Source organism: Mustelus asterias, chromosome 10 (assembly GCF_964213995.1).
Source record: "Mustelus asterias chromosome 10, sMusAst1.hap1.1, whole genome shotgun sequence".
NCBI classification, from domain to species: domain Eukaryota; kingdom Metazoa; phylum Chordata; class Chondrichthyes; order Carcharhiniformes; family Triakidae; genus Mustelus; species Mustelus asterias.
The window spans coordinates 123,646,264-123,661,458 of record NC_135810.1 but is presented as its reverse complement, the minus strand read 5'-3'; the positions used below and the strand labels follow the sequence as shown (position 1 = coordinate 123,661,458).

Here is a 15,195-nt window from a genome sequence, read left to right as displayed (position 1 = left end):
ATACATCGAATTGCAACACACAAACAGGCCATTCGGTCCATCTGACCCTTGCCAGTGGGCAGGCTTTGCAGAAACCTCTCGCCACTTTTCATCTCGACCTATCGGCATCTGCGATTTTGTCCTCCCTTGTGTTTATCTAGATTTCTTTTGCCTTAAAATGTGATTTGTGAAGTGTTTAATTTTGATCGGGAGAACACAAGACAAAATAAAAGGGGGCAATTCTACAAGTGGTGCAAGAGCAGAGGGTCCGGGGGGTGTGGCATATGGGCATAAATCATTGAATGTGGCAGGGCAGGTTGAGACTGTGCTTCATGAAGAATGCTGCATCTTGGATTTTATTAGTCAGGCTATAAGAGTACAAAGGCAAGGAAGCTATGATTAACGCATATAAAACACAATACTCCTCAACTGGAGTATTGTGTCCCATTCTGTGCATCACATCTCAGGAAGGATGTGAATGTATTAGGGAGAGTGCAGGAAAGATTCACAAGAATGATTCCGGCCATGAGCAACTTCAGTTATGAGAATAGATCGAAGAAGTTGAGATGGTTTTCCTTGGAGAAGAAAAGGCTAGGAGGAGATGTTCCAAGTCAGGAGGGGTCCGGACAGAGTAGGTGGGGAGAAACTGTCCTCCTTGGGGGAAGGATCACCAATTCAGGGTGATTGACAAAAGAAGCAGTGGTGATATGAAAAATATTTTTACACATTAAGTGGTTAGGATCAGGAATGCACTTGGCTGAGAGTGTGGTGGAAGCAGTTTCATCTGTGGCTTTCAATAGAGAATTGGGCAATTATCTGCAGGGGAAAGAAATTTCAGAACGATGGAGTAAAGACTCTTGGAGAGACCTGGCACAGCCATGACTGGCAGAATGGCTTCCAATGTTATAACTGTTCTCTGAAATTCAACTCTGCCTTTGCCTCAATTACTGCTTGTGTGGTAACAAGTTCCAAATTGCAACTAGTCTTTGATAAATAAGTTGTTTGAATTTCTTGTTGGATTTATTAATAGCTGCTTTTTTATGGCCCATCCTAACTGCTATGAGAATTTGAAGAGTCAAGCACAGAGTAGACCGCAGGTTAACCAGGGCAGGCAGGGGTAACAAGTTCCCCTCCCTGCAGGGCATGAATGAATCATTTCACAAATTCAGAGAATGTGAACAAGTAAGTGTTTGTGCGGATGGTCCCAACATCTGTCTACTGGGAAAATACTGGAACATCTCAGTAGATCTGGCAGCATCCGTAAGGAGAGAAAATAACTTTGACAAAGCTTTGACAAAGGGTCATCTGGACTCAACGTCAGCTCTTTCTTCTCCTTACAGATGCTGCCAGACCTGCTGAGATTTTCCAGCATTTTCTCTTTTGGTTTCAGATTCCAGCATCCGCAGTAATTTGCTTTTATCTGTCTACTGGGTCTATTTCAACAGACATGATGTGGAGATGCCGGCGTTGGACTGGGGTAAGCACAGTAAGAAGTCTCACAACACCAGGTTAAAGTCCAACAGGTTTATTTGGTAGCAAACTGTTTGAGAGCAGATATCCACTCCATCTGACGAAGGAGCAGTGCTCCAAAAGCTTATGGTATCGGCTACCAAATAAACCTGTTGGACTTTAACCTGGTGTTGTGAGACTTCTTACTCTACTCTATTTCAACAGAACAGGCCCATAATCGCCAGTACTCCCATTTTAATGGGCTGAGCAGCATGATGGGCACCTGTTGGCTGATTTGAAATTCGGTGATGGCTAGAATTTAAATTGATAGTTAACACGAGGCATGCACGCACATGGGTTCCTTTACAGCACCAAAATCAACCATCAGGAGATTTAATGATTGCTCTCTGCCCCAGAGGACTGTGAAAGGCTTGGTCTTTGAGTATGTTTCAAGACAGCAACTGATCGATTCCTGCATATGAAATACGTGGTTAGCGCAGGATAATGATGTTGAAGCAGAAGATCCGCCATTAACTCTTTGAATGGCGGAATGGGCTTGAAGGGCTGAATAGCCTTCTCTTGCTCCTATTTCTTATATTCCCAATGGCCAATCCACATCCTTTCCAGACCTTAGATAGTTTACCCCTCTGTTGCTGTAGTTTGTGTTGAGCTTGGTTTCAGAAGTGCATAAAGTTCAAAGATTTGGTGATGAGTGGGGAAAAGAGAAAGGAAGAGTCACCCTTGTAAATAGGGAGGAGATTTTTTAGCAAAGCATTCACCAGTGATATGTATGTCTGGTGCAGCGTAGAGGAGATTGTACCAAAGGTGGTTAGCGATGAAAGCAAATTGAAGAGGTTTTTTCCCTTGATATTGGCTGTGCTATAACTTGCCTCCGAGTATTTGATACGGACGTGGGATACTCCATTCTCGAACTCCAGCATCGCATGTTGTGCTGACTCATTTTCTTGAGAGCAGATTTGACAGAAATGTGGGGTCAAGATGGAGCCAGTGGAGAAGGTGCAGGGTTACAAGGAAAGAAGTTGTGGGACTAGCTGTGCCTTTCTTTATTGGATGAGGATTAAAGCATGTAGACAAGGATAAAATAATAGGGAGGCAGGCCACAGCTAGACTAGATACAGTTCTGCTCACTGGAATGGTGTGATCACACTCGAGAGATTACAGGGTAGATTTACAAGGATGTTGCTCGGACTGGAGAATTTTAGCCATGAGAAAAGATTGGATAAGCTGTATAAAATTTCAAGTGGTCTATTTCCATTGGCAGAGAGGTCAATAATCATGGGGCATACATTTAAAAGTATTGGTTGAAGGATTAGAGTTGTCTTGTTTTTATCACCTGGAGTATTGTGGAAGACTGGAACTCGCTGCCCGAAAGGGTGATAGAGGAAGGAACCCTCGGCTTTCAAAATAAAAGGTTGGGGATATATTTGAGGTACCATAACCTACAAGGCTTCGTAAGGTTATGCTTTGGGTCTGTATCTGGAGGGGTTCTTGTGACAATCAGGCCGGGGCAGTTACAGTTAAAAGAAGGCCCCAGGTTGCATTACTGTGGCGATGGTACAAGATATTCATGGTTGAAGACTGTTGAAGTAGCATCAGCCTGAGTTCACGATGGATAGACTAAATCTCCCAAAGGCTTGGGTGTTGAAAGCATTGGGTTATAAACAGTTGTATTGTAAACAGTCTGTTTACTTCCAAGGTGAAAGAGAGGTGGGGTCAGAAAGGCTAATTGGTATTTCTACCTGGATGCAAGGCTGATGTCATTCACATTGCTATGGCAAAGAGTACAGAGGAAGCTGCTTTTTGATTTGATTTATTATTGTCGTATGTATTAGTATACAGTGAAAAGTATTGTTTCTCGTGCTATGCAGACAAAGCATGCCGTTCATAGAGAAGGAAACGAGAGAGCGCAGGATGTAGTGTTACAGTCATAGTTAGGGTGTAGAGAAAGATCAACTTAATGTGAGGTCGGTCCATTCAAAGGTCTGACAGCAGCAGGGAAGAAGCTGTTCTTGAGCCGGTTGGTACGTGACCTCAGACTTTTGTATCTATTTCCCGACGGAAGAAGGTGGAAGAAAGAATGTCCGGGGTGCGTGGGGTCCTTAATTATGCTGGCTGCTTTGCCGAGGCAGCGGGAAGTGCAGACAGAGTCGATGGATGGGAGGCTGGTTTGCGGATGGATTGAGTTACATTCACGGCCTTTTGTAGTTCCTTGCGGTCTTGGGCAGAGATCAGGGTTCAGGCTTTCTGTGAATATCTCATGTTGTTATTTGTCTGTCTGGATCTGGGAGAGAAACCACCAAGTGTCTGTGGCTTACTGTCAGGTTGGTTGAGGAATAAGTATTGGCCAGGGCACCAGGGATAACTCCTTTGCTAGTATCATGGGATCTTTTACACTACCTGAGAGGAAGGCTGGATCTCAATTTAACATTTCATCCAATAGTGTAGCACTTCTTTCCTGTTGTACTGAAGAATCAACCTACCTTTTTGAGTTCAAACCTTTGGACTGGGTTTTCATTCCATGAACTTGGGGCTCCAATGCAAGGGTGCTGTCAGTGAGATACAACTGACACACTAGCTCATTGTCTCATTTGAGCAGTCAAACTTTGGACTGTTTAACTGGGACCTTGAAGATCCTGTGTAGGAGTTTGTGTTCTGGACAATTTTTGAAGCTAAATTCAAATTCTTAAACCACCATAGTGTGATTTAGACCCTATGGAATGCTAGTCCAGCGATGTAATCACGACACCACTACATCCATTCAATATTATTTGGTACTCGGGGTTAAATGTTCTGCATAACCTGCCTGTTTTTATATAAGAATTCTTTCTCCTTGCAGTGAAGTTGATAAAGTCCTGGCTGGCCTAGAAATATTATCCAAGATATTTGACCAGCAGAGCTCCCCATTGCTGACACGGCTTATCCAGCAGGTATTGACGCTTACTGTTTTAACATAGGTATGTTCGAATTGTTAAACCTGTAATCCCTGTCTGTGCAATTTCATACCCTCTTAGTGAGATTCGAGTGACTGAGCCTCACCACAAGGGCGCAAGAGTTAGGAGTGGGCTGTTGGGCTCCTTGAGCCTGCTGCACCATTCAATAAGACCATGACTAATCTGATTGTGGCCTCAACTCCATGTTCCTTCCTGCAGCCGGAACTCCCTTTTTGAACAAAAATTCTGTCCAGCTCAGTCTTGACCATATTCAATGTCCCAGCTTCTGCTGCTTTCCCGGGAAGAGAATTCCATAGACTGATGACCCTCCGAGGGAAAAAAAATTCTTCTCATCTCCATCTTAAATAGGAAGCTGTATATCACTTCATAATAAAAGAAAAAGCAGGAGAGTGGGTCACACGGCCCATTCAGTGCAATCGAGGCTGATCTTCAATTTCGACTCCACTTTCCCGACCACTGCTCGGATTCCTTAATTCCCGGAGACACCCAAAATCTGTCTTGTTTAGATACCAGGCCAAAGCCTGTTTGCCTGTTGCTCCTTGGGTTCCTGGTCTAGTAACACCTCTATTTTAAAATTACCATTCCTGCACCCATCATTTCACCCACTCCCCACCTTTAACTTCCGACAACCTTCCAAGATCTTGCTTTCTCCAAATCAGGTCTTTCCATTCTGCACTTTCTTCACTCCGCTATTGGCAGCTGTGCCTTCAGCTGCTGGAATCCCCTCGCCCCCCCCCTAATTGAAATGCTACCTCCTTGATCAAGTTTTTGGTTACCTATCCTAATATTTCCTAGTGTTCTTCAGCGGAGTCGTGGATTACATGGAGCAGGCCAGAGAGTGGAGTTAAGGCCACAATCAAATCAGCCATGATCTTAGAGTGGCAGAGCTGACTTGAAGAGTCAAATGGCCTACTCTCCCTATTTCCGACTCTAGGACAGATACAGTTCAGGATTAGATCGTGCAAATCTCTCTCTACACTGTCCCCACTCCCAGGACAGGTACAGCACGGGGTTAGATACAGAGTAAAGCTCCCTCTACACTGTCCCCATCAAACACTCCCAGGACAGGTACAGCACGGGGTTAGATACAGAGTAAAACTCCCTCTGCACTGTCCCCATCAAACACTCCCAGGACGGGTACAGCACGGGGTTAGATACAGAGTAAAGCTCCCTCTACACTGTCCCCATCAAACACTCCCAGGTCAGGTACAGCACGGGGTTAGATACAGAGTAAAGCTCCCTCTACACTGTCCCCATCAAACACTCCCAGGACAGGTACAGCACGGGGTTAGATACAGAGTAAAGCTCCCTCTACACTGTCCCCATCAAACACTCCCAGGACAGGTACAGCTCGGTGTTAGATACAGAGTAAAGCTCCCTCTACACTGTCCCCATCAAACACTCCCAGGACAGGTAAAACATTTATATGGAAGCAGTGTATACCTGTAAGATTTTCTCTCACTCTTGAACCACTACAATACAGCTCAGTTCCTCACAGAAACCTTTTTTGCGGTTTCTATAGCAAGACTGCTTTAGGTGCCTATTTAGGGGCAGGTTTGTGGTTGTGGTCAGTGTCTACCAGCAATTGGACTGCAGCTTTTGAAGCTCTTGCCCTTTTACAGCTACCACAGAGACAGGATTATTTTTCCCAAAAGTCTGAGGCAAGTGAGAACATTCCTCTTGAAACCATTGTAAGGAATGATGATGAGCTTGTCCAGTAGGTTCCCAATCTCTGCCTATCTCAAAATGTTTTGCTACCAGAGGAATGGTTTTGAAGTGCAGTCATTATTAGGATATGGAGGCTGCGGCACTTCAATTCTGCACAGCAAGATCCAGGGAGCAGCTGAGAGACAAATGAGCAGATCATCTGTTGCAGTGCCTTTGGTTTGGGGGTACGGAATGGCCCCGGACCCCCAGGAAGAGCTTTTTAAAATTTGGGCCACAGGATCTTCTACCGTGAATGAAGTTGGCAAGTGGGAAGGTTTAGAGATGTAATTCTAGCTCTTACGTCCCAGGCAGCTGAAGGCACAGCCACTAATGGTGGATTCAAATCCAGAATGGGCAAGATTTCCAGAATTGGAGAAAGCAATGAAACTTCTCCAAAATCAATTTACCTGCCAACAGAAGCTTTTTAATACTCTGACATTATTTTATTGGATTGATCTGGGTGGCATATTTACCGGATTTATCCGGAATCCGGGCAGTTTATTTACTGATTTGAGCCGGGATGTAAATTGATCAGATTGGTTCAGGCGGTGTATTTATTGGATTGATTCAGGGGCGGTTTGTTTTGCAGGCCAGCAGTCAAGGTGGTGATCAGGAGTTGGAAAGTCTGGTTGTGAAACTGTCTGTCCTGAAGGACCTCCTGTCGTCCATGGAGAGGAAGGTGAGAGACGGAGAATCGTTGAATCCCTGCAATGTAGAAAAAGACCGTCCAGCCCATCGAATCTACACCAAGTCTCTGAAAGAGTATCCTACCCAGTCCCTCCCCTCCACCCTATCTTGTAACCCCCTTGTTACCATGGCTAATCCACTGAACTTGCACATAGTCATACAATCCTTACAGTGCAGTAGGAGGTCATTCGGCCCATCGAGTCTGCACTGACCACAATCCCACCCAGGCCCAATTCCCGTAACCCCACATATTTGCCCTACTTAATCACCGTGATACTAAGGGGCAAGTTAGCATGGCCAATCAACCTAGCCCGCACATCTTCGGATTGTGGGAAGAAACTGGAGCACCGGGAGGAAACCCTCGCAGACACGGGGAGAATGTGCAAACTCCACACAGGCAGTGATCCAAGCTGGGAATCGAACCGGGGTCCCTGGTGCTGTGAGACAGCAGTGCTAACCACTGCCTTCTATGTAATGAATAATGTCTGTTAGTGCAACTCAACGAGGTTTGCGTTGTGTGCGTGCTGTGTGTGGGGAGTAGAAACTCTTGCCTCTCGTGCACTCTTATCTTCTGCCCTCATCCTGTGCTCTCACTTCTGTAGCATTAAGCATATTGGCCGGGTGATAAAATACTCAGTTGTATTATCTTGTTCATCAGCACCAGAAAAGATCTCGATGCTGTTTTTAATCTTCACAGACACAGCTAGAAATAACACGAGTCAGTCTTCCTGCAGAAGGTTTTACTGATGGTTGACGAAGATAGGGCATGAGGTTGCCCGTTTAGAGGATAGTGCATATTGATCAGGCTGTTTTCCCCCCCCCCCCTGTAATAATCTGAATTCTGCTCCCTATATCGTGTGTGAACATTCAGAGCAAGGCACTGAAACTGATTAGAATTCCCTACAGAGAGCCAGCATGATTTTGCAAGCCCAGGCAAGTCGTGGGGATTACAGTTAGTGTGACATAAACCCAAGATCCCGGTTGAGGCCGTCTTCATCTGTGCGGAACTTGGCTATCAATGTTTGCTCGGCGATTCTGTGTTGTGTGTCGTGAAGGCCGCCTTGGAGAATGCTTACCCAAAGATCAGAGGCTGAATGCCCGTGACTGCTGAAGTGTTCCCCGACAGGAAGGGAACACTGCTGCCTGGTGATTGTCGAGCGGTGTTCATTCATCTGTTGTAGCCTCAACCGGGATCTTGGGTTCATATCACACTTGATTACCTGTTCAGACTCGCATTCCAACCATTATCTTGTAAATTGAGTCTGTGTCTATGTATGCCCTGTTTGTGAACACAACTCTTCACTCACCTGAAGAAGGAGCAAGACTCCGAAAGCTAGTGCTACCAAATAAACCTGTTGGATTTCTTACTGTGCTTACCCCAGTCCAACGCTGGCATCTCCACATCATAGTGGTAATGTCACAGGGTTAGCAATCTCTGGGAATGTGGATTCAAATCCCAACACGGCAGCTTGTGGAATTTAAATTCAATTCATAAATCTGGAATATAAAGCTAGCCTCAGTAAGATGACCTTGACGGCTATCATCCGTTATTGTAAAAGCTCAGTTTTAAAATTTGTGGTAAAAATCTGGTTCATTAATGTCCCTTTAGGGAAGGAAGTCTGCTGTCCTTACCCGGCCTGGCCTACATTTGACTCCAGACCCACAGCAATGGGGTTGATTCTTAACTGTCCTCTGAAATGGCCAAACAGGCCACTCAGTTAAAGGGCAATTAGGGATGGGCAACAAAGCAACACCCACAGCCCATGAAAGAATTAAAAAGTCATCTGGTCCGGATGGGATGTATCCTTGATTGCTAAGGGAAATAGGGATGGAAATTGCAGAGGCTCTGACTGCAATCTTTCAACCTTTCTCTTCAATTTTTATTTCTTCATGGAATGGAAGCCTCACTGGCTAACTCAGCATTTTTGCCCATCCCTAATTGCCCTTGTGAAGGTGGTGGGCTTCCTCCTTGAACCCCTGCAGTGTATCTGGTGTAGGTATAGCAGCAGTGTTGTTCAGAAAGATGTTCCAGAGTTTTGACCCAGTGACAGTGAATGAACTGGATCAGCAGATCCAGTGGGGATGGTGCCAGAGGATGACCGGAGCATTCTTAACGTAACACTTTTGTTCAAATAAGGAGAAAGGGATAAACTCGGCAATTTTACATCGATTAATCTAATGGTCGTGGTGGGGAAACGAGGCATCCAACTTGGCTTTCCGTGGAGCAGAAGTGTACAAGTGTTTGAGGGGAAAGGGAGAAAGCGGGAGCCAAGCTTCGTGAGCTTTGGTTGGAGGAATAAAACTGGACAGGAAATCACTCCTGTTGATCGTAAGGTATCAATAGTTAGTTTATTTCAAATTCATTCTCAAAAGACCGGTATTTGTTGCCTCTAAGGAAGTGATGTTGAACCTTCTGTTACATTGCTACGTCAATTCAGGGGGAGGTTAAGAGTCTGGCACGTTGTGGAACTGGAGTCCTATATCGCCCTAGACCAAGTAAGGACAGCAGGTTGCTTTCCCTAATGGAATATTAATGAGCTAGTTGGACTTTTAGGACAGCCCAATAGCTTCCCAGTCACTTACTGATTCAACTTTTGGATTTCCTGATTTTTTTTTCAACTTAATTCAAATTCTCATTTCTGTGGGTGGTGATCTCGGGTTCTGTGGATCATTAGTGCAATAGCCTAACAACAAGTCTCTATCATTTCCTATCACCTTACCCCTTTTCTCAGAAAGAAATGCCTCTTTCAGTTGGATAACTCTTTCAGAGCGTTGGTGTGGAGGGTTAGACGGGGGTTTCCTGCGCTGCATTGTTCTATGATTAATGTGGGAGAAAATGAGTTCACACTTGGAAAGATATGGGATTGATAAATGAGAGTCAGGGTGGATTTGGTTGAGACAAATTGTATTTGACCCAATTCAAACAAAGCTGCTTGAAAACCTCAGCACGTCTGGCAGCATCTGTGGGGAGAGAGAAACAGAGTTGACGTTTTGAGTCAGATATGACGACTCTTCTAAAGAAGCGTCATGTTTGACTGGGAGCATCAACTCCGTTTCTCCCTCCATGGATACTGCCAGACATGGTGACTTGTTCAAGCACCTTCTGTTTGTATTCCTGATCTCTAGCATCTGCAGTATTTTGCTATTTTGTGTTCAACCAGCTTGAGTTCTTGAGAAAATAATTATTGAAGTAAAGTGTTGATGAGGGTAGTGTGGGTGATATGTGTTGTGAATATAAAAAGACATTTGATAAAGTACCATGTAATAGACTTGTTAGAAAGGTTGAAGTCAGTAGGAGTAAAGTGGCATCGAATGTGTGGAGACAAAATTGGCTAAGGGGCAGAATGATGTGGAGATGCCGGCGTTGGACTGGGGTAAACACAGTAAGAAGTCTAACAGGTTAAAGTCCAACAGGTTTATTTGGTAGCAAACGCCACTAGCTTTCGGAGCGTCGCTCCTTCGTCAGGTGAGTGGGAGATCTGCTCATACACAGCAAACAGGGCATATAAAGACACAAACTCAATTTACTGAATAATGATTGGAATGCAAGTCTTTACAACTAATCAAGTCTTAAAGGTACAGACAATGTGAGTGGAGGGAGCATTAGCACAGGTTAAAGAGATGTGTATTGTCTCCAGACAGGACAGCCAGTGAGACTTTGCAAGTCCAGGCAAGTTGTGGGAGTTCCAGCTAGTGTGACATGAATCCAAGATACTGGTTGAGGCCGTCCTCATGTGTGCGGAACCTGGGTATCAGTCTCTGTAAGAAGTTTAACAACACCAGGTTAAAGTCCAACAGGTTTATTTGGTAGCAAAAGCCACACAAGCTTTCGGAGCTCTTAGCCCCTTCTTCAGGTGAGTGGGAATTCTGTTCACAAACAGGGCATATAAAGACACAAACTCAATTTACATGAATAATGGTTGGAATGCGAATACTTACAACTAATCAAGTCTTTAAGAAACAAAACAACATGAGTGGAGAGAGCATCAAGACAGGCTAAAAAGATGTGTATTGTCTCCAGAGACCAAATAAACCTGTTGGACTTTAACCTGGTGTTGTTAAACTTCTTACTGTGTTTACCCCAGTCCAACGCCGGCATCTCCACATCATATCAGTCTCTGCTCAGCGACTCTGCGCTGTCGTGTGTTGTAAAGGCTGCCTTGGAGAATGCTTACCCGAATATCAGAGGCCGAATGCCGTGACCCCTCACCAGGCAAGACTGTTCTCTTCCTGTTGGGGAGCACTTCAGCGGTCATGGGCATTCGGCCTCTGATATTCGGGTAAGCATTCTCCAAGGCGGCCTTCACAGCACACGACAGCGCAGAGTCGCTGAGCAGAGACTGATAGCCAAGTTCCGCACACATGAGGATGGCCTCAACCGGGATCTTGGATTCATGTCACACTATCTGGAACTCCCACAACTTGCCTGGACTTGCAAAGTCTCACTGGCTGTCCTGTCTGGAGACAACACACATCTCTTTGACCTGTGCTAAATCTCTCTCCACTCACATTGTCTGTACCTTTAAGACTTGATTAGCTGTAAAGACTCGCATTCCAATCATTATTCATTATTCTGTAAATTGAGTTTGTGTCTTTATATGCCCTGTTTGTTAGCAGATCTCCCACTCACCTGACGAAGGAGCAGCGCTCCGAAAGCTAGTGGCGTTAGCTACCAAATAAACCTGTTGGACTTTAACCTGGTGTTGTTAGACTCCTTACTAAGGGGCAGAAAGCAGTGAACAGTTGTTCGAACTGTGGGGGAATGTGTAGTGTCCCCCAGGGGTCAGTATTGAGGTCACTTGTTCTTTGATCTTTGTTAATAACCTGGACTTGGATATACAGAGGATCATTTCAAAATTTGCAATTCACAACACATTGAAGTGTGGTTAACAAAAATGAGATACCGATTCCAGAAGGACTCATCAGACACATGCGGATAAAACTTTAATGCAGGGTTAGAAAAGTAATTAATTTTGGTCAGAAGAGTGAGGATAGACAGAGGTTAGACCATAAGATATAGGAGCAGAATTGGGTCATTCGGCCCATAGAGTCTGCTGCCATTCAATCATGGCCAATAAGTTTCTCCACACCATTCTCCCGCCTTTTCCCTCTAATCTTTTGATCCCCGTACCAATCAAGAACCTATCTATCTCTGTCTTAGATGCACTCAATGACCTGGCCTCCACAGCCTTCCGTGGCAATGAATTCCACAGATTCACAACCCTCTGCCTGAAGAAATTCCAGCTCATCTCGGTTCTAAAGGGTTGGCCCTTTACTCCGAGGCTGTGCCCTCGGAACTTAGTCTCTCCGACTAATGGAAACATCTTCCCCACATCCACTCTATCCAGGCCTTTCAGTATTCTGTAAGGTTGCAGGAGCAGAGGCCTTTTTAAAGGTGGTAGGCCAAATTGAGAAGGTTGTTTTCAAAACAAAGGCACAGAGGATCTTTAGCTTTATAAATAGAGGCATAGAGTACAAAGCAAGGAATTATGCTAACCCTTTATAAACCGCTGGTTAGGCTCCAACTGGATTATTGAGTTCTATTCTGGTCACCATTGTTAATGTTGGAATCCTGTTACAATGCAGTGCATGCTTTAGTTTGTAAGAGAGCAGTTGTTACTAATTGGGGAAAGATTAGAGAATTAATCTCAAGTATACAAGAACTGGTTTATACCACCATAGGGAGAGGAAAAGCAGAGTCTGTGCTTGGAGGTTTTGTGAATAAACCTGTGTTAAGGCAAAGACTTCTCCAGATTCCCCTCTATTCAATGTGTGAACCTTGATATTCTTCCTGAAATATGCTTGTTAAAGCCTTGGAACGAGTTCAAAGCTTTGAATGGTACCAGGATCGAGGGACCTCAGTTATACAGAGTGACTCGAGAAACTGGGTTGTTAGCACAGAGAAGTTTCAGAGGCAATTTGATCTAACTTGTAGAATGAGAAGCAGGCTATTTGGCCTGCCTTGTCCACGCTGACTCTCTGGAGACGCAGTTCACCCATTTGTGTTCCCCTGCCTTTTCCATGTCGGTCTGCAACTCTTTCCTTTTCTGATAATGATCCAATTCCGTTTTGCATGCCTCAATTGACCCTGCCTCCATAATAACCTCAGGCAGTGCATTCCAGATTCTAACCACTCCCCATGTAAAATAGGGTTTCCTCATGGCACCATGGTTTCTTTTGCCAATTACATTAAATCTGTGCTGCCTTGTTCTTGATTCACTAATGGGACTAGTTGCTCCCTATCTACTCTGTCCATACCCCTCATGCTTTTTAATACCTCTCAGCCTTCCCTTCTCCAATCTATCTATGTAACTTCATCCCTGGGACCATTCTCATGTATCTGATGCCTTCACATCCTACCCAGAGCTAGACATAATACTCCAGTTGGGGCAAAACCTGTGCTTTATACAGATTTAACTTCATTTCATTGCTTTTGCACCCTATGCTCCTGTTGATAAAGCCCAGGATGCCGTGCACTTAACCTGTCCTGTAACCTTCAATGATTTATGCATGTATGCACCCAGGTCCCTCTGCTTCTGTTATCACCTTTAGAATACACTTTATTTTATATTGTGTCTCTGTTGTCATGATCTCAATAGTTACTCTGTAGTTACTTGGCAGTGACCAGCCACCATTCTCTTCTCACATGATATAAATTGCTATTTTCCCCTTGTACTGGTTTTCTTGTGATCTGATGAGTGCAAGGCAAAAAGCTTCGACGTGTTTCTTTTTTTCAGCAATACTCAAATTCAGTGCTGCCAAGCGATGATTAGTTAGCAGTAACTTTCTTGAAGTAGGCAAAATTCTAAATCCCAATTATTTACTAAAAGCATAAAGCCACCGGATTCCATGGTTTAAAACCGAAAAATAAAAGTATGAAAGGGTCAACTGAGCAAACACTAAACATTATCTGTCCTATACTATAACATTTGGAATTAACAAGTTAAACTTGAAATTAACAACCAAATTTTGGTTGGATATTAACTGTGAATTGCACATTAAATGTCAACTAAGGCAGATCTTCCAAATTGACAGAACGGTGCACTCAGAATTTAGTGATCACAGTGAGTCTTAAGATTAACGTGCAGGTTCAGTTGGCAGTGAGGAAGGCAAATGCAATGTTAGCATTCATGTCGAGAGGGCTAGAATACAAGAGCAGGGATGTACTTCTGAGGCTGTATAGGGCTCTGGTCAGACCTCATTTGCAGTATTGTGAGCAGTTTTGAGCCCCGTATCTAAGGAAGGATGTACTGGCCTTGGAGAGGGTCCAGAAGAAGTTCACAAGAATGATCCCCGGAATGAAGAGCTTGTTGTATGAAGAACGGTTGAGGACTCTGGGTCTGTACTCGGAGTTTAGAAGGATCTTATTGAAACTTGCAGGATACTGCGAGGCCTGGATAGATTGAACGTGGACAGGATGTTTCCACGAGTAGGAAAAACACGAACCAGAGGGCACAACCTCAGGCTAAAGGGACAATCCTTTAAAACAGAGATGAGGAGGAATTTCTTCAGCCAGAGAGTGGTGAATCTGTGGAACTCTTTGTTGCAGAAGGCTGTGGAGGCCGGGTCATTGAGTGTCTTTCAGACAGAAATGGATAGGTTCTTGATTAATAAGGGGGTAAAGGAGTTATGGGGAAAAGGCAGGAGAATGGGGATGAGCAAAATATCAGCCATGATTGAATGGTGGAGCGGACCTGATGGGCCGAGTGGCCTCATTCTGCTTCTATGTTTTATGGTAACACAGTCCTTCAAACTCTTGTCTTATAAGGAATTTCAGCTCCTCTCCTTGTAGGAGCTAGTCTGATCTCCAGTCTATAGTAGCACACAACCAACCCAAATAATATAGGTTCTGTTTTCACACGTGGCGCACGTCTGCAGAACCTGCCCAGCTCAATCTGGACAGGATAGACCCACCAATGTTACTTGACTGCAACAGAAACAGCCACTGCAACTTATTCTTCGCTTCTGGATCTGGACTCTGCCTTGCCTCCTCAACTGCTACTCCCCAGCTTGGGCTGATGTGTGTCCCTACATGTCTTAACCAGGCTCCGTTTGCCCAGAAGGTTTGGTTTCCAAACCTCAGTTTGCTTTTGTTGCCTAAAGAAATGGTGAGTGTCAGTTTCCTTTCTATGCTTACTGACCTGATTCCCTTAACGGTTCCATTTCTGCTTCGTTCGCATCTACCTCAAAAAAATACAAATTACATTTAAAGACACAAATTCCCTCCGTGTTCTTTCGACCAAAATGAATCATTTCACATTTACGTGCTTTGGATTTTATCTGCCGCTTGTCCGCCTGAATATAGCCCAATCCATCACGCAAACCCACCTCCTACCCTTCCCGCTGCCTCGGAAAAGCAGCCAGCATAACTAAGGACCCCATGCACCCCGGATATACACTC

The 15,195-nt window shown here is 44.5% G+C and overlaps 1 protein-coding gene across 1 annotated transcript in view; it reads left to right on the top strand.

Annotated features, from left to right (window-relative positions):
• The window catches only part of inppl1a (inositol polyphosphate phosphatase-like 1a), a 181,785-nt gene that overhangs the window by 95,222 nt on the left and 71,368 nt on the right, over positions 1 to 15,195 (top strand). The window contains exons 6-7 of the mRNA XM_078222652.1: positions 4,286 to 4,376; positions 6,697 to 6,786. Coding sequence (XP_078078778.1) covers positions 4,286 to 4,376; positions 6,697 to 6,786 — 181 coding nt within the window. The remainder of the gene's footprint in view (positions 1 to 4,285; positions 4,377 to 6,696; positions 6,787 to 15,195) is intronic.